This window comes from Vulpes vulpes, chromosome 5 (genome assembly GCF_048418805.1).
Source record: "Vulpes vulpes isolate BD-2025 chromosome 5, VulVul3, whole genome shotgun sequence".
Lineage (NCBI taxonomy): Eukaryota > Metazoa > Chordata > Mammalia > Carnivora > Canidae > Vulpes > Vulpes vulpes.
Window position 1 is genome coordinate 38,858,288 of NC_132784.1, and position 25,699 is coordinate 38,883,986.

General features: G+C 42.7%; 1 protein-coding gene across 45 annotated transcripts in view; it reads right to left on the bottom strand.

Moving 5' to 3' along the window:
• TCF4 (transcription factor 4) overlaps positions 1–25,699 on the bottom strand; it is a 354,790-nt gene that overhangs the window by 156,037 nt on the left and 173,054 nt on the right. For 35 of the 45 annotated variants that reach the window (XM_072757919.1, XM_072757926.1, XM_072757915.1 and 32 more), the window contains one exon: positions 19,263–19,327. In XM_072757919.1, coding sequence (XP_072614020.1) covers positions 19,263–19,327 — 65 coding nt within the window. Of the gene's footprint in view, positions 1–17,329; positions 17,619–19,262; positions 19,328–19,433; positions 19,822–22,644; positions 23,102–25,699 lie in introns of those variants that run through there. The other 10 variants (XM_072757931.1, XM_072757933.1, XM_025997655.2 and 7 more) reach the window with 7 other exon arrangements.

Consider the following 25,699-nt stretch of genomic DNA (forward strand, 5'->3'; position numbering starts at 1 on the left):
CATACTACAGAGGGAGAAATGGAGTCTTCCAAATGTGCCACTTAGAGCTGGAGACAGGATAGGAACTCAGTTATCTGATGCGCCCACCCCCACCCCGAACCTCCACCAGGGACAGGAGCTGCTTGATTCTAAATATTTAACTCAATTATTCCTAATTTAGTCTAAAATGACAACTCAGAAGAATCTTTCTTGTCCACCCTTCTGAATTTTCTCCAACCTGCTTATTTTTTTTTATTTTTTTCTCCAATCTGTTTAATGACGCTTTCTCCAGTATTATTCCCCAAATGGGACCACATTGGTATAGCATTAAGGTATAAACCGTCTGAGGGGCACCTGGGTGGCTCAGCTGGTGAGTGTCCAAACCTTGATTTCAGCTCATGTCCTGACCTCAGTGTCATGGAATCGAGCCCCAGGTCAAGTCGTCCTGCATGGGGCTCCGCAGTCAGCGAGAAGTCTGCTTCTTTCCCCATCTCCCTCTGCCCACCCCCACAGCTCTCTTGCTTGCTCTCTAATAAAATAAATAAATCTTTAAAAAAGTACAGACAGTCTGAAACAAATCAGTCAAGTTTTCTCAGATCTTCCTTTCTCAGTCAGGTTCAGAGACAAAGCTTGTTGCAAAAAATGAATGAGGGGAGCTGTAAAGCAAAGAAAGAGTAAAAAGCAATATATTCAATATTCCCCCTCACTTTCCCTTTCTAAATAAATTTTTAAATGAACACAATGAAATATCTTCCTCCTGTTAAACTTCAGATACCACTAAATCATCTCCAAATGTAGGACAGATCCCTGTGACTTGATCCACACCAAGCCCAACATGTCTACATGCTGTACTAGCTCTAAACAATGCTTAAACAGAGCTTCACCGAAAGACATTATGATGTAGCAAAGAATTAAACATTCAAACTCTCCTGCTGAAACCTGTATAAAAATTTAAACTATTTCCCCATCGCTTAAGTTCAACATGGTATCTCTAGGTTTGTTTATTTAAGTAACATCCTAGAGAGGCAGTCCATGGTTCTATAGGGTTAGTGACATGCTGCATCAAATACAGGGGCTATGAACTCATGGAGACTCTGGAATCTGTGCCAAAGAAGGCAGTGTCCAATTTGGCTTGAAAAGGAAAAGAGCAACACCTCACCCAACAGCACACATATCCCAAGGACTACTGTTGTTCCACAAGTCAAATGTGCCATTATCATGTTTGAAGAACACACTAATGGTGAGGTCCTCTGATTGAGATATGCCCCTCTTCTGGCTAACCCCGCCATGCAATACTGGCCTGCCCTGAAAACGAACCCCTCATCCTTCTCCATATACTCAGATTGACTGCCATCCCATGGCCAATTACTACGAAGATGTTTCACACTCTACTAGTCCAATTCATCATGACACTGGATCTCATGTCTTCCTCTATCTAGACAGACTTGCGGCCACCTCAAAAAGAGACATATTTTTTCGCCAAAATATCCCAAACCAAGATGGTCAATGGGTTAATATTCTTTCCTGAGCTCTTCAATTATGCTGCCTTCTGAGTGAGAGGGCTGGCAGGCAGGGCAACACTGTCAGAGCTGCAAAGAGCTCTGCAGATGTCTCTGTTGTGTTCAGTCAAACTGAAAAGGAGAAAAGATGGCCCTCTGACAACAGACAGCTGTCAATGAGATGGCAAGCTCACACTCACTAGGCCAATGAGCAGCAATGGAGGTGACAAGTGCTTGGCTAATCAGCTTGCCTATAAAATCACAGCCCTTCCCAGCGCTGCTCACACCAGCACATGAAGTGACAGCATGTACAGTCTTCGACTATCCTGTTAGTCTTGTGTGTGTTTGTCTCTCAGTCACTCACTCCAGTGTTATTAGTACTGTTACAGAAGCTCTGGTCAATACAATCTGTAGAAACAAAAATGAGACCAAAAGAAAACTGGAACAAGGATAGGGAGAGAAATCTCTGGCACGCAATGACCCAAAAGGAAATGCAGTGACACACTCACCTACTGAGGGCTCATTTACACTGAGACTGAATTATATTCATACCCATTATACATAAAGAGAAAAAATGTATTGGACATGAAGAGGCAAAATGATCCACCTTTTCCCCCCCACCCCCATCCTTCATCTTGTCTTTCTCCCCTCTAACCACCAGGGGGCAATTTGGGGAAGAGCCTCAAAGAGGAAGCCGAAATTCTGAGCTTTAATACTTGAATTCTGGGAGGGGGCTTGTGTGTGGGGTGGTGCCTGAGGTTGGAGTGAATCTGAAAGCAGGGATGAAGGGAGAAACTCAGGGGACCCAGAGAGCAGAAAAGTGAGTTCCCCAAATCTTACACTTATTTTCTTAATTAGCTAACTCTTAAGCTCAAAGATATCCCCTCTAAACTAATAATTAAATGCTAAATTCACTAAGGAGCTACCTTATGAGCCAGACAGGTATTTTTACCCGCTGATAATAAAAATACCTCTCTCCCTCTCTTGTTCTCTCCCACTTAATCTCTCTCTCTCTCTTTCCCTCCCTCCTGTCTTCCCCCCTCTCTTTTACTTCTCTTTGGTTTTTACAAGAGCAGCTGGTTGGAAGCAGAGGATTCAGGAAGAAAAACAGGGCCGGTAACCAAAGTGGATTCAGAGTCAAATCTGTGGCTGTCCACCTGCATTGCAGAAGTCAAAACACCAGAAGTCCATTGTAGATAAAGAGGAATTTTAACAAAATACAGCCTCATTGAAATTGACCCCAATGTAACCAAGATCGTCCCCATCCACTGTGTACCCTGGCCACGTTTATTCAGCTCTTCTTCTTCTTCAGCTATCCCAAAGAAGAGTCCGATCTGCCTGCCAGGCCTAAAATAACACCCCCAAAGGTTTTTCTAAAATATACTTTTTTAATCATTGAAGAGTGAAAAGGAGAGGTGGAATGAGTAGATATTGGGGATACGCGTCCTTCAAGAGTCGAGAGAAAAGGTCTGACTACAAGGCCTTTCCAGCTCTGGTTCAGCTCTGACAGCCTTGGAGGAACTTATCACCGCTAAAGCCCAGTGAACAGGCAACAGGACCATCACATAGCAGGGTCCCCGAGAGGCGGGATGTCCTCATGGCCGCTGCCTTCTAGCTCATCTCTGGAGGACAAAGCTGTCTTTCTTTACGAGAAATGTAAGAAGCCATTCAATCTCTGCATTCATGACCCACAAGAAGGAGCAGTGCCAGGACAGAGCCTGAGACCAGCCACCGCTTCTCCAACAACAACACCTACACCTACACCTCTTGAGTCAAACCAAAACAGCAGGCCCTGCCTCCTGCCAGCTGTAGGTATCTCAAGAAACTGGGTCCCCAACCAGGGAATCCCCACTGGCTATGTTGCAGGTCACCAGGATGCCTGGCCAATCACTGAGCTCCTAAGGACTTGGGGTCCTTCTGCTCTCTCCTCCGCTCCTACTCCTTTAAAGCTGTATTATCATCCACACAGACCCCACTCACGGACACCAGAATATACCAACATTGCAAAGCCTTGGCCACTCCAATCATTTCAAACTCTTCACCACTATTCCAGCTAATGCCAAAATGGGCACGTTCTGACTCAAAGATTTTCCCCTCTTTGAATTCTCTCCTAAACTCAAAAATCCAAGAAGCATAATCGCCCGTAATTTCTTGGTCGAGCATCAATTTGCAATGTGTTATTTTGTAGCTTTTCCCAAATCTCATCAGCACTGAATATTTCTAATATTGAATGCCGTCTTTTATTTTTAGCTATGAAAGCAATGCTTACTGTAAAAAAAAAAAAATTAAACAATACAGGAGTCTGTCAAGGCAAAGACCAAGTATTTTGCACACACAAAACCAAGGAGGTCATTCAAGGCCACCCCATGTCGCCCCAGCTTCGGAGGGGTGGCGGGAGCAACTCCTGGGACTGACTTGCCACTCCCCCATCTCTTTCAACAGCTGAAACACCCCGAGGGGCCATCCTCCTGCCATGCAGCTCCCACTGGCCCAGAGCATTCCTGGAGATGGGCACCCAGACAAGAGGCGCTTGGAGCACAGAGAATAGCCACACAGCAGGGGCCAAGAGGACACTGGCTTGCCACCTTGCACGTATCCACTCAGAGACCCTAATACCCATTTTTATGCTAAAACAGAAGGGGAAAGGAGGCAATCATTTCTACAGAGGAGGAAGTCATTACTCAGAAAGAAGCCTGGGCTACAGAAATATTAAGACTGGAGGGAAGGGGGCACTGGGTGGCTCAGCGGTTGGGTGCCTACCTTTGGCCCAGGGTGTGATCTCAGAGTCCCAGGATCGAGTCCCACATCGGGCTCCTGCTTCTCCCTCTGCCTATGTCTCTGCCTCTGTGTGTGTGTGTGTCTCTTGTGAATAAATACAATAAAAAAAAATTTTTTTTTTTTTAAAGAAGAAGACTGGAGGGAGGTTTGGCCAGCTTGCCATCCCTCTCAAGTATGGTTCAGGTTCTCAGGGAAATACTGCCTTTGTTGCTCGGAGGCTTTTAATCTCCATGTTTTCTTTCTCCGGAGGACATGGCCTGCGTGTGAGCTCTCGCTCGTGGTGGACCTTCTAGGAATCACATCTATGGAAAATAGCGTATTGACTGGCCTGCTTGCCTGGCTCATGGTTTGGTTCTGACCAGAACAATAGGGGCCTTATCAGTCCTCTGGGGTGCTGAAGATACTCAGGACTCTCTCCAGTTCCATTAGGGCTGCCTGACACCCTATCTTGCACACTTGCTTCTTAGTTATTGTAAAGCTTTTACATATTTAGGGAGCTTTTCCATCAAAATGCTCTGGAATGGCTAGAGGCTCAGACACATTAATGATATCTGCACACATGTGCTTTTTATCCAAGTTCACAGCTCCTGGTCATTGAGGGTAAACAGTGTTATCAGTGATTATTATGGATTTAGTCAAATATATTTTATTCCTGTCATTTATGAGCGCTCGTGTTGGCTGGTATTTACAATGTCGGGATACTGTCACTTTGGCAACCTTCTGAGACAACATTTCTCCAATGTTACAGTGACATTTCAAAAGCTCAGTATTTACAAGCAAACTACACCCTCTGGCTCTATGATGGTGCAATTCAGCGGTCGTTGAACAAAGGGATACTCGTCTAGAAATTTCTTCAGGATGTACCTCCAGCTGCTACTGGCTATTACTTCATGGTCTGGAGTAGCCCTAAGTTCTCTGGAAGAAAAAGGCCACAGAGACATCAAGGAAAAATCTCAATGCCACAAGCTATTGTAGTTTTAACCATTCTGGGTATGTCTCTATGAGTGAGGTCTGCTGCGTGGTGCTGACGAGTCTCACAACATCCCTGAGCTTTAGTTTCCCAACTGCTGCAAAGCAGCATTAGGCACCTTTCTTACTCTGGCATTCTATCCTTAAGGCTTCAATAACATAAATGCAAGTTAAACTCATTATTGTTGTTAGTTTTTTTTTTTTTTTTCATGCCCTATCTCAAGGTCATAAGAAAAAGAATCATGTGAAGGAAATGTGAAGAAGCAGATCATGATCTACTCAGCTCACCCACTTCTTCCCTGTTCCTATCCAGCCTCTGTCAAGCAAGATGTACCCGCCCAGAGGATGAAGGAGGAAATGTGGGGGACAAGAGGCAGTTGGCACTGCACTTCGCCCCTGCGCTTCAAGGTCTTGCCGTGCTCAGGTGCACAGTGATGGTCCTTCCACCAGCGGAGCAGAGTGACTACCACCGACAGGGCAATGATACTGCAGGAATTATGCACCACGTTGTGTACGATTTGTAGTTACTTACGGGAAACATCCAAAATACTCTCTTTTGTGGCTCTCTAAAGACAATGCTCTGGATATAGAGATGGCCAGGTTCATCATACCCTCTTTGAAATGCAGCCTTTCTCACTGACACAGAGAGAGGTCTCAGGGCTCTAAGCTGGATGATACCTAAGCTAACGGTGAAAAGAAAGTGGGAACCATCTATGAGAAGCCTCTGTGGGCTCTTTACTCTGACAAAAAGGGTCACCAACTTTATCTAGAAATAAAGAAGTGATTAGGGAAAATGATAAATCTGGAGACAAAGGACTTTGTCCCCTAGTTTCATCTCCGTTACCTGCTATTAATACTGACAAAATTACTCTGTTTCTGTTTTGTTATCAATAAAATGGGAATCGAAAATAGTCCCTACCTCACTGGGGTCACTGGCATAATTAAGACAAGAAACTTGCATGGAATTTGCTTAAATATAAGTGATTTGCTCGCAAGTTCTAGAATTTACTTTTTGTTGGTTCGTTTATTCACGTACTCATCTATCCACTGACACTTGAGCAAACACTCACTGAGTGTCCTCTGCTAGGCACTGGGGATACAGATGACAGCCCTGCTCCCTGGGCTTTTCTGGCTGTGCAAAGTGTGACAACTGTCAGGAGAAAGAAGTGCACCAGTGGTACCTGTGCACAGGAGAGAGCCCCTCATTCTGGCCTGGGTATAACACCGAGGGTCCCCAGAAGAAACAATGCATGAACTGAATCTTGGATGAAGAGCATGAGTTGTCTGGTAAAATGAAGGGGAAACAGGATGAAGATATTCCAGGCCAATGGTAGAGCTCTTGTAAAGACAGAGAGAATTATGAAAGAGCCCTGAAGGGAACTGCAAACAGCTCAGTATGGCTGGAACAGATGTGAGTGAGCGTGAAAGACAAGGTTGGAGGCCAAGACAAGGACCAGGCTATCAAGAGTCCGTACATCATGCTAAGGATGGGCCCCTGAAGCCAGGAAGGGAGGCGAAGCAAGGGTGTAAAGGCATCAGAGTTTTGTGGAGAAAACCACTGCAGCTGCCATGTGAGGGAGAAGGTGGGGATGGAGGGAAGTAGAGCAGTAGAGACAGCAAGAGGGTGACTGGGGAGTGTGCGGGATGGGGCAGATTTACTGGTACAGGAAGCAGGACCCATGAAATCTGAAAACTGAGGGCTTCTGTGAGGGAAGGGGAGACAGAGCAGTCTCTGCTGGCACCTGGAGGTCAGTCACCAAGCCAACACAGAGGAAGGACTCATCTTGAGGGGAAATTCAACCAATAAAATTCAAGGTCAAAAGCACATTTGACCTTGACTGCCACATTTTACTCTAGCCCTTTGAAAAGTAGATCTACATAAGTGCAAGAATACGAATTTGGGAAATTATGCGTTAGAGCCTCCAATCAGATGACGGTACTATTAGCTCAAACCCTCTACCAAGGTAGTGTGATATCGTGGTCTTCTGGGGTCGAGTGGGGTGGGGGTGGGGGAATAGGGTGCTATTTCCTAATAAATATTTACTGAACACCCAAATCAAGGTGTGGTGGAATAAATTATTATGGAGTATTCTGGAATGTTCTTAATTGCTGGCTGAGGTTCTACAGAGCTGATTAGTATGTCTGCATTCTATTTCTATAGCAATATCTATAAATATCTAGAACACAGATAAAATGATTTGGACCAGGTAACTAAGGGAGACCTATTGACTAGAACTCCACAGGAGCCTCTATCTTGACATCTGAGTTTCTGAAGGCACACTATGAAATTTTAAGGATGGTACAGTTACCTAGGATACAATGGGATGAAAACCTGCTTTGTAATGAAGTATGAAATGGAGGCAGTCTGGAGTCTAGGAATGATGGGGTGTATGTGTTATCTGCAAAGGGAAGGGAGTCTAGGAACGATGGGGTGTATGTGTTATCTGCAAAGGGAAGGGAGAACAAGTTCTCCTAGAAATAAATCCAAGAATAATCCCTGCCCCCACAAATAAAACCCTAAACTTAAATATTCTTTTCATGGACAAAATGACACCCAGGATTTGTACTCTGGAAACAAATGCAAGCAAATCTTACTTGGTAAGATTTCCCAAGTAGGACTGAGAGGTATAGGTCCCTATATTAGTGCCTTCTCTTTGATTGAGACAGCCTAGTGGTCGAGATGCAGGACTCCGTGAGAGACTATGGCAGAGTAGGAACAGCTGTTGACACTCCTCTTTGCCACATGTCATTGGCCATAGCACATCCTCTACCACTGCTGTTGTTGTGTCGGACCAGGAACTCTACACAGGACAGTTCTGAGTGGCAGAGGTCAGCGTGACAAACTGACGTCCCAGTTCAAAAGTACTGGTAAGAGACATTTCCAAAGGAGGTAGTCACATCCAGGAGAAGGAAGTTCAATGGGTCAGGTTTCAAAGGAGTAGTATGGCCTTGGTTAAGTAGTATTCCCCAACTTGTGCCTGAGTTGTGTTCAAAGAGTTTGTTTAGAATTTATGATGTATTTTTCTATAAAAAAAAAAATCACAAGGTTGAAAACCTTCTAAGATCTTGAATTTTGATTCTCTTGGGTTTTTGGACCCAACTTGTAAGCAATGACTCCATCTAGGACTTAGCCTTCTTTTTTTTTTTTTTTTAAATGATCTCCATGCCCAACATGGAGCTCGAACTCATGACCAGAGATCAAAAGGCTGAATGCTCTACCAACTGAGCCAGCCAGGCGCCCCTCGGACTTGGCTTTTTATCCCCACAAAACTGAATCTCTGTGAACCATGAGAGGGGCAGAAAATACCCTCACTGGTCAGAGACTAAGTAAGCATAATCGCACAGGCACAGGCAACCCCCCGTGGAACCAAATGGCCACTAGTTTTTATCAACAGTCTTATCAAAAAAGAAAATTCATCATTTAAGCATGCAACTATTTTTAATCCTGACCCGGTGATCAATCAGGCTGCTTAATTCTCTTCCTCTGCTACAGCAACAATCACTCACTATTTATCGGGGACTCCTTCCTGGGAAACCATCCACTTTCCAACTGTCATCAGAGGATCTATTTTCCAAGTCTGCGCTCACTTGGGGAACAGGCATCCATGCCTCATTCCCTCAGTCCATTCCCACACTGCCCTTTCAATAGCACAAAACATTCTTTCTCTCTAAGGAACTATGCAATGAGAAACCTTCACATTCTCCTAAAATGGTATGTGGTTTTCTTCCTATTCCTGTGGTGGGTATCTTGTTTTTAGAATTTTCTCCGTCAATATCAAGCAAGTTGGCAAACTTTTCTTCTTGGCTAAATAATTGTTCTTGTGGCATGATGAATTCACTACGAATCATCATAGAGAAGTCCTGCATACCTGTTTTATTCCCGTCTGGGTAGCAATTATTTTACAGACATTTATTATTGACCCAATCTTCAAAAAAATGTAAATGTGAAGGTTAAGGAACATAATCTAATCACCTACATATACTTTGTACGATCTCGTAACTCATTCCCTCTTCGTTAACTATTGCCTTTTCTGCGCTTATGGTGATCAGATTGATCTCTAAAAAGATTGTCAAGATCTCTCTCAAAGCATAAGGTTTCAGTTGAGATCTCGATCCTGATTTGATAGCCTTTTATGTCTACTGAAAAAACACTTAAGAGGTAAATCTACATGCTGGGTCCTTTCCCTTTGACTTTACGTATCCTGCATTTACTGCAGTGAGGTTCTCAGGCTTCCTTCATACAACGTACATGGTTTTTGTTTTTGTTTTATATTTGAAGATGAGGGTAAAGGGAAAACAAAAGTGAGAAGAGATGAAAGTGACTTATTATCAAAGTATGAGAAAAGCTAGCTACTTGGCTAAATAAAAATAACATATTTAGTGATTTGTAATATAAGAATAAAATGAACTCCCTGGGTCTCAGGAGGTCTGCAATATGATCTTTGCAAAAGGTAGCTTGCCAATTTAATTGAGGTAGGAGTTATTTAATTTTTTTACAGGTATAGTTTTCAATAAAACTACATATGCCTATAATACTGCAATGGCAGATGTGTCTCGATTATTAGAGGTGGGCTCAAGGGAATATATACAATGGATCTTGAAATCTGTAAGCAGCTGTTGGGGGGGTGCTGAAATGATGGGGGAGGGCATTGTACCACACACACATGTTCCTTAAGTGCAGCAATGTTTTGTTATTTTACTGCAGGTGTATTACAGAGATGAAATTTAATAACTTACTGTATACAATACCAATAAAACTGAAAAGATTCAGTGCCCTGCTGTTCATTATCACTGTACAAATGAGCTCGGATTATTCTGTGTGCATGCACGGTCAAACCCCGACACATAGGGGACCCCCACATCCAGAGCCCGAGGGAATGGTCACTTCTTGAAAACCTCACTGATCTTCTCCCTAATTACCTTCTTATCACTGAATTGTCATTGTCCCAAATTCACACAAGCGTGTAGTGTGAATCTGAGGTAGGCTGGAAATAAGATATATCCAGTATTTTGTTTTCAAATGTCCTAGAAAGCCCTCACTGGAAGATGTCTTTTGAGAGGAGAGGGTAATGAAATCAAGGAATATACAGATTTCATTAAGTACCCTAAGAATTAAGCAGTGACAGTATATTCTATTCAACAAAATCGGGGCAAGTGCCAGGCCAAGGATGCTATCCCACTACAATTTGACTTTTCCCTTTATTAAGCCCCAAAATGAGTGCCATCCTGTGAAAAGACATTTCTGCATTAGAAATGCAGAAGCAAATGCGACTATGTATTCTTGCGGGGTTTCTTCTCCCAAGAAACTACTTCTAGTAGATAATACATAACACACTGAACATAAAAGGTCCATGCTCCAGGAAGCTCAGTTTAGTTTATCTGTGAGAGAACGTATATGTAAAGGAATCCACATAAACACCCAGGACACACACACACTTTTTCAAAGGATGAGACTCAATTCTAAGCAGGTTACCATATCAGGCCCAGCAGCAGACTCGGTATCTTTTCCTTTCTGAAGTATTTATTTCTAAAAAGATTATGGGGTTTTGTTGGCATCTTGCAGCGTTCCCACTATTTTAACTTGGGGTCTCAGTTTTAAGAGTTTCAGAAGATATCTCCTTAATGATGTAACCACTTCAAGCATGGCCAGAGATAAAGGAGTAAATAAATACTCCTGCCATTTAACAGTGAAAAGTTCTCCTGACACTGCATTGGGAGCATAACTGCCTTTCTTACGGAAAGAAGCTACAGGGCTATACCGATTTCTGCACCAGGGGCAGGCACCTTGCAACATTAAATCTTACCAAGTACCCCTCAGTGTTAATTTGAATCAATTGTTTAGTCATTAACAGACTTCCCCTTTCTCTTCACCTATCAAAAATATAAAGATGAATTGAATCCTTAATTGCTACTGGTCATTAAAAAAAACCCTGAATACTTTTTAGAAGAAAAGAGGTTAATCCCAAGTTTCTGGCGATATTTCCATTTGGATAGTAGGACTTATTTATTTATTTATTTATTTATTTATTTTGGTGTCTCATAAATCATCTCAAAGCAATTTAAGTCTTTTTAATGCACTCACTGTCCTGAACTATTGGGTAAAACTTGCCTATGCTTCTAACACATATGTCATTTCATATACTTCGCAAGCGAGTTAAGCGCCGTAATAAAAATTCGAGGGGGTCACATTTAAAAGCCTGCGAAAGGTCTGGCTTCAGCACCTCACTCTATGCAGTGCTTATAGTTTTGGAAAAACAATTTGATCTAGGAAGAATCTAAATTCATGTTATAGCACACCATACCCTGCTTGCAATGCACAAAAAGCAAGGCCCAAATACGATCTATACATTTTTAAGAAAGTGTTCATGCTCTTGCTAAAATGTGAACTGGCATACTTTACCCCAGCCTCTTCACGGGGAATCTTTATTGGTTTTAATGGACTTGCACTGAGGGTACTGCAGAAGGGGCCGTGCATACAGACACGTGTGGTTCATCTAGGAACAATACCGGCAGCAATGGGCCCCGCAATCAGGAGCCGGGGGGGCCTCCGCCCTCTGCCCCCCCACCCCCACCCCAGTGGCCGGAGTTCGAGCACACGCTGAACACACTGGAGGGCAGCTACTGTTCCAGGTACCATGTCAGGCCCAGAGTCTCCAGTGGGCCTGGAATCTTCCAAAAGTGGTTTTCCAGGTGGGCTGTAATACGGATCTTTCAGCCTAGCAACCTCAGCGTGGGTTGCAGCAGTAGGGAACCCATGTTGGAAGAGCACTGGCTCTAAAATTGGACTATTAGAGCTCAAAATCTGGCTGTGGGGCTTACTTGGGCCGTGGCCTTAGGCCGGCTCGCTTTCCTTCTTTGGGCTTCATTTTCTTAATTATTAAACGAGGACATAATCATCACCAGAGAGGTTTATCCTGACACCTAATATTAAGTTCCCAGGCTTCCTCTAGATTGAGGCCACACTAACATTTGGAAATCCATTCGTTTTGACACCCACGTACCAGTCACATCTCAGTTGTGGAAGGACTCGGGGGTCAGGGGCCACACCTCCTATCTTAATGACCCTCCATAGAGCAACTCTGAGCAACACAGCTGCCTACCAGACTCCGTGGGTCAGCCACTGATGGTCAACCTTGTGAGGTCGTTAAGAATAATTACTAGAGCACAGAGGGAGCAATATGAGAATCTAGGGAAACTCCAGTGCTTATGACAAGATTAACCTAACAACTAGGGACAGAGATTGTCATAAGGTCCCAAATTTCAGCAAAAGAATACTAGAGCTTAGTTTGCAAGGAGACATTACCTATAATTACCTCCTTCCTCCTACAATTTAAGCTTTTCTGAACTTTAGCTTGAGCCATAACTATTTTTTTATCAATATACCTCACGATATTTGAAGACTGCTTTAATGCTCCCAGTGCCCTCCAGTTCCATATTTAACACAAGGATTATTGACATTTATTTGTCTATGTATGAAGTGCTTAAATTACCAGAGCTAAAATACGAACAATGAAAGGAAGCTTTTGCAGAATGTCAGCTATAAATGTAGACGGACTGATGGAGTTTTTTGGGGTTTTTTTTTTGTTTTTTTTTTTTGAATCACTAGTTCAAAAGCTTCTAGTACAGGCAAGCATTATCAATGTGTGCTAAAACTATATCAGGTCAAAGACTATTGAAGAACTGGGATATTTGCCCAGTGCTAATGTATCAACACAAAGATTGTTTACCGATTGCAAAAAGGGAAAGGTTTCTTCACAACAGAAAGATCTGGGGGTCTCCACTTTCACCAAATGATTAAAGTTAGCATCATCAGTAGCAACAAAACTTGACATTATATGCCTCCCGATGGAATGCAATATGAAGCTCATAGCTTCACCTATGAAATACTCGGGCCAAAAATGTGCAACATCCATATGAAGAAACCTTTAGACCTAATTCAACAAATTAAACTGCACCACAAAGAAATAATCTGAGCAAATTCTAGAGGGTAGAGTATTTTTCAAGACAATGGGCCTGATGCCTTTAGAGTAAATATTTAAAAAAAAAATACAGGAATTGCTCTAGTTTAAAAGAAATCATAAAGAGACATAGGAACTAAATACCACACATGAATGGAATAACTGGGAAAAAAAAAGAAGAAAAAAGCTACGGAGGACATTTTCATGGGAGGACAATTTAAGAAATCTGAATACAAATAGGGCATTAGATTAGGAAACTATGGTTATTTTCTTGAGGGGTGATAACTATTTTATTTCAATGGCTAAGTGTTTAAATTTTAAAAGACACACGCTGAAAAATACAGAGGTGAAATCTTATTAGGGCTGCCACTTAAAAATGGTTCACTGAAAAATGTATATGTGTATTTATACACTTGAAGCAAATAGGACGAAAATCAGCAACTGGTTAAATGGTGGTTATATGGCACTGCAGTTTCTTATTTTTTTCAACTTCTCGAAGTACTTGAAAATATATACTATGTGAGATTTCTAAAAAATGTTATAATTAAATAAGTGGAGCTTGATCGTCTCCGCTGCTATCCATAAAGCTGCTCGTGGGGGGCTGAAGGGAAAGTAGGCAAGAGCTTCCCTTTGTTTTCCTCCTTAGTACCTCATGCATCACTTGAGGGCCAATAAATATCTATTTACCAGTACACGGCAAGAATGGCTCCAGTGTCCCCTTTGGCGAGTGTTGGGGTGGCAGTTGGGCAAGAGGTGCACCCACAGCAGTGCCCCCCAAGCCAACAAGCCGGTGCCTGAGAAACTGCTGGGAGCAGAGCCGCGAAGGCATCCACAGGGCAAACTCAGGCCCTGCGAAGTCGGGAGTCGTCACGATTTTAAATACTTCATCCCTGTGTCCTTGCCAGCACCCTCGGGAAGGACGGGACCTGCTTCTGACCCGTGGCTCCAGTAACGTGCCCACCGCAAACGCAGAGCATGGGTCCCCTCATCGCCTCCTTCCAGAAAGCTCAGGCCTCGAACGCTGAGCCCACCACCAGGCTGGTCGTGAGGGCCTGAAGCTGGGCGATGAGGGACTCTCCACGACATGACCTCTGTGACCCTCGGGGCCTGAACAGCGTGTTGGGAGGGCGACTCCCAAATGATTTTCTCGGTTTTGTAGGTGGGAAGACAGCGCTGACCCTCTGGCTCCCATACATGGCCATACAGGCCTCCCCCCTCCAAAGGGATCCTAACCGAGGTGCTGGGGAATAAGCAGTAAGGGATCCAGTCCTTGCCCGCCGGGCAGAGTCCACATGGTGCAAGGTCAGGCCCATGTGGTCCCAGCCCTGTCCAGGAGTCTTGGTGGAAACCAGCAGGAAACGAGCCTCAGTACTGGCCTTGTAAGGGGGCCGCGCAGCGCTAAGGCGAGAGCACAGGGCCCGGTACGGGGACGGAGGAGGGTCCCGGGAAGAATGCACTGGCCCCGGGCGGATCCGCTGCCCCCCCCCCCCCCCCCACGAACGAACGTTTCAGTGTAACGTCCAATGAGAAAGACAGGATGCATTTCTGCCTCCACAAGACCTAAGTAGCCATTTTCCTAAGAAGGGATAAAGGATTTCGTGCCTTCTTTGCTTACATCCTTTCTATTTTATTTTAACTTCAGGTAAGGAAAAATTAGAGGAGCCATGAGTTTTAGAATGAGGTCATGTGTAACTCTTCTTGTATCAAAACTAAAAATAATTAAAAGAAAAAAATTCTTGAATGCGTAATTCATTTCAGAACCGACTATCTTGCTTACTTTCAATGAACCCCAAACCATGAGGTTTGTGGGCAAATCAAATTTCATAGAGAGAAGACCCATTTTCTACACAGTGTCAAAGTTTCTGGAATTTAACAGAAGTATCTGAGATTAAGGCTAATTCTTAAATTCCATCGTTTTAAGATCTCAACATCAAATAACTTTATCAGCATAGTCCTATTTGATTACTTGCTGAGAAAGAGAAAGAATGTGGATGAGGTTAAAGCCTTGGACTTCACTAGAGCAAACAAGATAGGGGCTGGGACGTTCAGTTGCAGAATTCTGTATAAAGACTCCAAAGCATCCTCCTGATTTTCAGTAAATCACTAATTTTTACTGCCTTTTCAATGAAGTGCATACGCAGAGTATCTCCACGTCTTGAGTAATCAAATTAAGGCAAGAAGTCTAAAAGCTTTTTCAAGGTCAGTGGCAATACCAGTTTTTGAACATGTCTACAGAACATATTCCTATAGAACATTCTAGGAAATTATCAAACCTACCTGCACAATACAATTGCCTGGGGAACTGTCAGAAAAGCAAAGGCCCAATTCATAAGATTCTAATTTCATTGGTCTCAGGGCCCAGTTTTCCACATAGTACATGTGAGTACGCACGCGCGTGTGCACACACACACACACACACCCCAAACACACATCTTGTCCAGGAGATACTAATAATGAAACCACTGCTTTAGACTTGGGGTATATCCCAAAAAAGAAAAGACAAACAATTCCTGATAATCCATCCTGAACTTCCATTTAAGGGGAAAACTTCTGCCTTAATAACAATCACTTGTGTTGACATCATCATCTCATTCAAAAACAGAAGATCTCGGCAAGATAAAAAAGTTTGCAATCGCCAAACATCCTATTCCAAGCAGCAAAAGAGGTCAAAAGCAAATGACATTTTTTTTTCCTTTTGTCATCTGCAGCAATGCCAATGAGGTATTAGCTATTGGTTATCGTATTAAGTTTGGACTATCTTGTGAAAAACTTTATTTCTGCTAATTTTCATTTCTGTCAGACTTTCCATTATAAATTTTATTTTCTCTGCCAGTAAAAGTAGTATGAGGTTGCAATTTGGCAAGAACATTTTAAGCCTGGGTGTGATTTCCGTACCCCAATTTGATTTAAATTAGTTTTGCCATATTTAGTGAGCACTAAAAAAAGTTCATTTGGCCGCTTTGCTTTGTCTATTGGTTCATTTTCTATACAATTTCAAAAGTCTGAAAAAGTTACCATGTTTACCTCTGATAATTTTACGTGGAAATGCACTAATGAATTCATATTACCCCATGACTATTTATGATGAAAACAACTTAATAAAGAACCCGCCAGCTTTTGTTTTTTGGCTGAAATACCTGCTTTTTAAAAAGCCACGTGTCTATCCCTATTAGTGTTAAATCCTCAAGAGAAACGTAATGCGCATATATATATGTTATATTATATTCATGCGACATATATATATATATATAATAGATATATTTTAACCTGATGCATTTTAAAACATGCATTTCAAAATAATAATTTATTTCTCCAGAACGGCTTTTTGCTACCTGTTGCTTACCACCACTATTTCTCTATACCAAACAAAAGGCTATTGGGACTGGAACAAGCATCTTCCCGTGTAACAGTGCTCATCCCCCTAAGTCCACAGGATACGTTGTTATAATAACGATAAAGCTGCTTTGGGAGCTCCTCAGGGCATATCATCTAAAGGATTTCCACCCAGCATCTCTAAAATGTAGTAAACAGGAGAAACAAAAGCTTCCTCTCCAGGAGAGCCACTCACCTTGCCACACAGTGGGGAATCATTTCAGCTGTGATCTGCTACTTAGACTTGAAGCCCAAGATACCGAGACTTTGCCTTTCCCTTTGGTCTGCATAGCTGGTGTTGGAGACAGGGATTCAAAAAAGCAATTCGGCACCAGAGAAACATTCACTGGAAGACACACTATGGTCTGCTCTATTCTCAAATTTCACGGAAAGCAGAAACTCATAATATGTGCACTTTTCCTCTCCAGCCCCTATTTTCTCAATCGGAGAATTTCCGAAATTTGGCTCTTTTATTTATCCTTAAGTGATCACACTGTTTATGGATACTGCTGAGACCACGCTAAACACAGAGAAAGTCGGTTCTTGCAAGACTCACGACCGTGAGGCAGACACAAGAAAGAGAGAAATCTCCACACTCCACAGCTACACTATGAAGACTTTTTAAGAAAAGCATATGCAGGCACACTCCTATATACAATTAGAATTTTCCTGGACACGAATGTCTCAAAATGCGCCTCCCGAGGCCCAGAAACGCAGCCATCACACACCGGTCCGTCCACCTCTACTCCACCCTCTGCCCCTTCCACTTCTCACCTGGTGTTTGCCAAAAAAATAACTTCGGTCTCACCCGAGGGAAGTATTTCCCACAAACCGAGGGAGGGTCTGTGTCCCTGCACTTACACAGACAGACTCACGCGGTCTGGATGATGCTTTAACAAGTTAAGGGGCCTCGCGCTTACTCAGCAGAGGAAATCTTTGTGTCTGTGAGGAATCACGCCAATTCCTATTAGTAAGAAAGGATACAGGGGCGAGGAAGCCTATTCTCTCATTGACCAGAAAAAGAGGCCCAGCGAAAACAGAGACCTCTGCCATGACCATCTGCAAAAAGGAAGGATGTTGTCAACTTTCTTCTCCCCAAAACTCTAGTGACCTCTGCCTTGACCCTCCGCAACCAGATACACAGGAACCGGCTCTTCTGCAGGAATTGAGAGCTTTACACCAGAGACTCAGCACTGAGAGGCTTGTCGCCGGAGCTATCTGCCCCGAACATTTGCACTCACATTCCAAAGATGTTTCCGTTGTGCTGGAATGGCTGTAAATTTCTTTCCTGCAGAATTCTTTCCAAACAAACTGCCATGAACTGTACTCTGCAGCTTGTGTAGCAGGAGTTCTTAACCAAGCACCAGTTCACCTCGTTTGCGACCAAGCTTTCAGATGCCGAACAGGACTGAATCGGTGGCTGGGCCAGAGGAGGCAATTTTAAAAATGCAAATATATCCAGGGGGGATTAAAAAAAAATAAACCTCCACCAGAATTCCACCTCTAGTGACATATGACTGATGCATAAAGGTAACATCCTTCACAGGCTCTGTTTAATTGCAAAACTGTCTGCTTGCATTTTCCAGGATGTATTAAACAGGTTGTTTCAGAAATTCAAAACCGATTTGTTCCCATATCCTTAAAGAAAATGGGAGGGTGAGCGGGTTGGAGAGCAAGCATTCCCTTTCGTGCATAAGAAGAATGTACATTCTGTTTGGGTGAGGAATGAGACAGTAGAAAGCTCTGAATATGAGAGAGGATTATTAAATTCTACCAAGAGTTTGCCCAAGTAAGAAACCAATGCACTTACAAAAAAGAAAGCCTAAATCCTAAGCAAAATCAAAGATTTTAAACATACGATTAATACCGATATTGAAGTCAAAAGAAAAAAAAAGAAAAAGAAAAAGAAAAAGAAATTAAGAAAGAAAGAAAGCATCTACAAAAACTCAATTGTCCTAAAGCAAAGCTTACACTTTTGGCCATGGATAGTATTTTTAGAAGTGGGCTTTCTCTGGAGAGTGCAAAGTATGCAAATGCAGAGTGCACAGAGACACAAACACACACATGCTATACCTTTGTATTACACTGGCATTTTATTATTTAATTAAAGTACTCTTATTTTTCTAGCTCACGCATGCTTCCCCTGAGACGGCTTTGCTGTTAGCCTGCTGGCCTTGACTTCCAGCCAAAAACAATTCAGAAACAAAAAGGGACAACAAATCATATTTTCACAGACATTTTTATCTCTCAATACAACCCTGTTTTCACACAACATCATACAGCCCCTATGAAAACTATAATTTAGGGCAACAACCCACCCGAAACCCAGGGTCTGACGCATGGCTACACGAAGTATTTCTAGTGTAAGAAATTCGTAAGTTCTTAATTGCAAATAAACTCTTTTGATAGAACCACTTTAACGGACATTGCTGGTTTGCAAACAGTGCCACTGGTATCGGCTGATGGATTAAAAAAAAAAAAAAAAAAAGGCCAGTGAATGCAGTTCTGATACGGCAGGGATCTAGAGACGAGGTGTTTATTACTTCCCAGCTCTGTGTTATTTCATTACTTTATAAAAGAGAGAGGCATCGGCAGATATTCAGTGCATCTCAGTGCCACAGTCTAAAATGCATCACCTAATTTACAAAACACACCGATTTACCGGGTTAATTCTCTCAGCCCTTCCCCAAGCAAGATTCTCACTTACCTGGTGGCAACCCTGTAAGTTTGATTCTCTCCCATAAGATGAGTATGAGCCCCTTTCTGTTTTACCTGCCAAGAGAAACAACAAAAAAGTGTAAATTATGTTTTTCCTTAAAAAAAAAAAAAAAATCTCCAGGTAACAGGCATCCACTTCTCTTCCCCGATGTTTACATACGTAAAGTAGGCACTGCTGGCAATGTATGCAAGCAAGAGAAGGAATAACACTTCCTCACTCTGGCTATGATAAACTGGAAAAAAAATATCCTTCATGCCTATTCTTAGCCAAACTGCTCCACACTTCCAAAAACTGTCATTCCAATGGCCTCCACTTTCTCTAACAAACAAATTGTCAGCCCTTATTTTCACTTTCTTTCTCTCACAAAATTTAAACAATTTCATTTTTATTTACACAGCAGGCAAATTATCTATGTAATGACCCTCGTCTAGTAATTCCCATTGATTATATTGACACTTAATGGTGAGGCCAAAGCTAATCAATCAAGGCTCTCCAGATGGTGAAAATAGCAAAGAAACTACTCAAAATTCTGAGACTCCCCTCTCTCTCTCTGTGTGTGTGTCTCTCTCTTTTTTAAACTCCCTTTCCCAGGGGGTACACCCCATCATGATCAAGATGATGATGGAATTTACACTGGGGAAGGGGGCTTTTGCAGAATGGTCCCCTCTGAACCCAAGTTCAGATCCTACCGATTGACCCAGTGGAACAAGGAATAATGGAACGTCCATGTCTTGTGCCAATTCTAACAACTCAGCTTTTATCTGTGGGTGGCTCTACGGGGATGTATAGAGCCTCAGATGCTCTTTGGCCACATCTAAGGATACAATCAGGCTGCTTATTTGGGTTATTTCAGAAGTATGTTTAGCCTTAATAATTTGCAAGGGAGACAATGAAGCCACATTACAAGAGATCTAAGCAATAGAATTTAGTGACATGTGAAGAGCTGTCATAGAAAACCGACCCATATTAGGACATCAAAAAGGACCAGTGGCATGACCAAGTGGCCAGAACACAAACTCCATCCCACCCCACCCAAGACGGAGGGATACTTCTCTCTTCAAGACTAGAGCTGAGAGGGACACAGCACATCACACCCAGAACCCGACTATTCTTTTTTTTGTTTGTTTTCCAATGGAAAGATTCAAAACTAGTATTTGGAGAGATCGGAATTGAAATCCTTCTAAAGTCTACAACCCCCAAGTTTTCCTCCCTCCACTCCAGTTAAAATAAATGTTAAAAGTAACAGCAGTCATTTTTTATCTTTTGGTTCAATGACAATGCTATTAGAGTCCACCTTCCTGACACCACACAAAGAACGGATCTTCAATAAATCTGCTATCCTGTCAAAAGTGTACCTGATACCGAAGTTCACTGTATTCATAAAATGGAAGATGATTTTCAAAGAAAGCCAAACCTAAGTCTCAAAATTAACCCTCTCTCCCTCAGTACTAACTTTTCTATTGGCTTCAGAGAATCTCCGACTTAGGAAAACACTCCTCCCTGCTCCCCCATATCTGGCATAGTGATCGGGGCAAAGCAGAAAATCAATCCCCATATCAGTTTCAATTCCCATGAAACAGGATACCATCGCATAGACAGTCAGTCTCCAGAGATCTAAGACAATAACTTTCATTGTATAAGGATTTTACATTAAAGCCAATATGCATTTACCCGTTACAGAAGCATAAGTGGTCATATACACGTATTTACTTTTCTGTTAAGTCAAATGTAGGCCACTTATACCCTTGAACTTCCCTTTATAAATATTACTAACAGAAAAGAGCTCGACCTTTATGAGCTACCAAATGAGGTATGTCCTTCCTTAAGCTCTTATGTCTGAAAAGCTTCACCACAACCACCACACAGTTCACTCTGACATAATATTCACTTGTTTAACCACCAGAAAAAGCAGGTGAGGAGGTTAGGGAGGCGGGCGGACAAAGATAGAAAGATAGGTAAAGTAGAATTTGCTCTGACTTCCTAGGAAATTGAACATCTAGTGTCCTGTTTGGGTAATTTCTAAAAATTGGATTGCAAAATACAGTAAGAAGGTAGAGGGATTATCCATCTCTTTTCTCTAGAAGGAATTACTGAAGCTGTCCTCTATAGAATCTCACCACCTGGCATTATTTCCCAACCTGACTCCAACACATAGAACTGGAGGGATGAATTTTCCTACCGGGATTTGTCTCAATTCATATACATACATATATATATATAAGTTGAGGCTATTCCTTCCATTATTTTAAAGCTAGAAGGTCAGTGCAAATAGTAAGGAGAGAGAGAGAGAGAGAGAGAGAGAGAGAGAGAGAATGTGAATGAAAATAAATGGGAGAGAAAGGAGAGAAATCAAGAGAGGAGGAGTGAAATGAAAAGAGCAAGGGGCTAGGAAGGAAGGGAGAGAAGAGAATATGAATTCACGCTGCACAGAGTCCCCAAAGTACTCTTGGCTACATAGACCCGGCATTCTTTACTATCATATCAGATACAGACTGCTTAATCTTAATTTTGCTTGTTAAAAAATATTTATCCAGATACAAAAATAAACCCACTGCAAATTACAAGTTGTCAGGGTTAAAAATCTACTCCTGTTTGTGTGGGGGAGGATAAGAGACCAGCATAGACATGAATCATTCTCAGTAATTTGAGTGTTTCCATGACATCAATGGGCACCCGTCCAGGACTCTGTCGAAGTCTGCGAGGTACCAAAGAGGCAGCGCAGCCAGCAGGAGGCTGGGAGGTGCACTTTTTTTTTTTTAATTTTTTTTTTTTTTTTTTTTTTTTTTAGGATTATGCTCCTTGTAAAGATTTCCTCTGTAGCATCCACTTTTCCCATCAGATAGATGGCTCCGGAGATCATGAGCGAACACGTTTCACTCTGAGAGTGTCAGCCTTTAACTTTATTACATCTTTTTGTTCCCAAATTCAACTATAAATCTGCCCTCAGAGCCCAGACCCCTGTTTGGGAGCAAAATAATCGGGGGCTGTGGACGGAGCCCAGCACCTCCTCAAACGTGTCAGATCCACTGCCACCGTTTGCTAATGACAAACAGCAGCCATTTTACAATGACACCTCGTGCCTACGATCTAGACATGGGTAGATGTTTCTCGATGGGGGTGTGCGTGTGTGTCTTTTGTGTGAACTGCCCATTAGAGATCAGCTCTGGTTCTGATGTCGACCTTCTGCTTAAAATTCACTGCCACATGGGTCTCAGATAATAACATGCTCACGACGCCGGGGACATGTTCGAGGAGGATTCTTGGGTGACTCTGCGCTCAGGAGCACAAAGCCCCGCACGCTCTGCGGGTCCCCGTGCCAGGCGAGGGGCTGTCCCCGGCCAGCCGCCCCCCGCTGGTCGCCCCCGCTCACCTCCCGGCTCGGAGGCTCCAGGACGCCCTGTCCCCCCAGTGCTGGCAAGACAGGGCAGGGACGACCAAGCCCGGCGCGTTCACTGCGGAATTTTCGAGACGACCCTCCAGTCCTAGAATGCGACAGCCGCTGCGGATATTTCTTGGCACGAGGACAGCGGTGGCAGTGCCAAGCCCGTGGCTCCAACTACCCAGCCGAGCCGCAGGGGCAGCAGCAACCTCGGGGCCTCCGCTGCTGGGGCGCTGCTGTCCACATCTCAGGGCCTACGAGCACCCGTTAGCGGCATTTGTCGCATGCCCACAAGGGGGGGGTGGCTCGGAAGAACGTACCCCAAACCAATCTTGTCAGGCATTTGATTCATTTTTATACCTAAAAGCACCAAATGGTAAATCCTGCTGCCGGGGATGAGCTGCCCTGCGTGCAGCGCCCGCCGGGCCCTCTGGAGCTCACCGAGGGCGCAGGAGAGCTCCAGACACGGTGCACACGGGCCAAGTCGACATATTGGCCAAACAACTCTCCTCCACAGAAATGATGTGTACGAGGCGCATGTAATACTATGTCACAATTTTTTAAATTAAGCAAGAAAAACGCCGGGACTGAGCAGACACAACATCCGTCAATCAATCCTCCTGGAGACAAAGGAGATCAACACGCAGCCCCTTCTCCAGAGCAAGTCGGCATCTACAGTGAGCAAACAATCCGGGAAGTCAACACGTGTTTTGACCAAATTGAGCCCATCAGCCGCTAAAACCTGTGTCTGAATTTGCCTATTAAAAATGGCAGCGATCGATGATCAATAAGGGATTCCCTGGCCTCTTCGGTTGCCCTTGAGAAACTAATCCAAGCAGAAAGCATAAGCTGCTTCCAATGTTTTAAAATTTTTTGTTGATCTATTCAATAAGCCTTTATCTCGCTGCCCCGGGAAGGATAAGGAAAAAGAAAATGGTTTTCTGTTTGTTTGTTTGTTTGTTTGTTTGGGGGCAGTGCTGTTAACAAATTTGTATACAATTCCAAATTTAATACTTTTATATTCCTTATATCATTTTCAACTTGACTTCTAATTTATTTTTTCAGTATATCCGCGGTACCCTATTGTAAGAGAATGCCAAGGGAACCAGATGAGAATGAAAACATTACTTGAAGGGAAAATGATCTCATAAACCCATTCATTCACAGGGATACATCCAAGCATTATCACCTCTGGTCAATTACTACAGCAGTTCTAATCCACATGGAAACACACAGGAACAGGTTATTGAGAATATGATTTCTGTAGCTAGGCTTGACACAGAAGACCACACCGGTGGTTGACCAGTAGGGTAATCACAAGGTCGTGTTCGGGTTTCTAGCCTTTTGCATTCTTAAAAGGTCACTTTAAAAATCATATAAAAATGGTAGGTATTTCACCCAGCACTGAAAAAGATGCACCTGTACCAGTGGAACATACCATCCCAGGAAAAGGCTTAATGAAAAATTATCTGATGCTTCAGGACAAACCAAGCAAGGCTGCTTCACTGTTAATCCTCATTCTGGGAACTGAAGAATGAGCCTTTTGTTCCCTGACATCAGACTAGGGAACTCATCATAACCATGTTTGGATCAGAATAAATCTCTGTCCCTGTCCCCAACCCCAAACCATCCCTGGCTACTGGATTTATTATTATTATTATTATTATTATTATTATTATTTTGCATATTGAAAAAGACTATTTCATTAAACAATGACTAAAATTTTTCTGAAAATACACATGAGGCTATTATTTACAGCCCTTTCATCTTTTCCATGCTCACTTTTCCCTCCCTTGACCAAATAAGAAAAGCTGAGTCTTTACCACGTATTGTCCACTATGCAAAGGGCTTTACGTAGACTGATTTATTCAGTCTGCGCAGTGACCCTGGGCGGTAGGTAATAGAAACACCCATTTTGTAGAGAAGGAAACTGAGATACAGAACACTGCCCAAGACTACACAGGCAGTAGGTGACCCAACTGGGAGTCAAACCCTGGCACTTTAATTCCAAAGGCTGTGCTCTTAGCACTGTTCTGTGCTGCTGCTACTTAAACTGTGGCGGGGGGGGGGGGGGGGGACTATAAATAAGCAAGAAGCCCAATACTGAAGACTCAAATCCCAGAGCTCAAAACACTCATGAATTTGATATGAAATTAATGAAAGTGTCTTATAGGTAGTGATAATTTACATTTACATGGTGTTTTAGCCCTAAAAGGTCTCTTGGTACTTTAGAGCTGTGCAAATGATGTACACCGGAACCTGTGACGTCCTACAACAGAACGCAACCATCTCCATGCAAACTTGAAGTGACTAATCAACAAAAACATGGCAGCAGGCGGCATCTCTAGACATTCCCTAAGTGAAGAATAGGACTTCGCCTTAAGATGCACAGAGAAGAGTGGAAGAAAAAAAAATATCATTTACAATATAGGACAACGCAGCATCACTCACAAGGGCCTTCTCTAAAATAGTAATCCCAGTACAGATTCCCCAAAACAAAAGGAAGGTTAATTTAAAGGACCTAGGAAATGTTACAATTTCTGGGGGCTGTCCCCCCGCAGAAATTTACAATATATCTGAACATGTTAAGCCTCTGACAAGTCCTGCAGTGAAGACACTTCATTTAGCTTAATACTGTCTTTCCTAAACTTATGTGAATATACATACCTGCACCATATCTTTTTGTCTCTTAATCCCAAAGTCATGAGGAACTTCGGGAGCTACTATTATTTAAAAAGAAAAGAAAAGAAAAGAAAAGAAAGAAAGAAAGAAAGAAAGAAAGAAAGAAAGAAAGAAAGAAAGAAAGAAGAAAGAAAGAAAGAAAGAAAGAAAGAAAGAAAGAAAGAAAGAAAGAAAGAAAAAAAAAAAAAAACACCTTACCATTAGGAATGCATTGGGTTAACATATGCTTGTAATTTTCTACGAAATAAATAATGTGACCTTAAAAATCGTGTTTTATTTTAATTAAATTGATCTTAAAACACCGTTTACTATTTGTGATGTTTCTCTGTAGATACACCTTCATTATTCTCACTGGCTGGTCTAC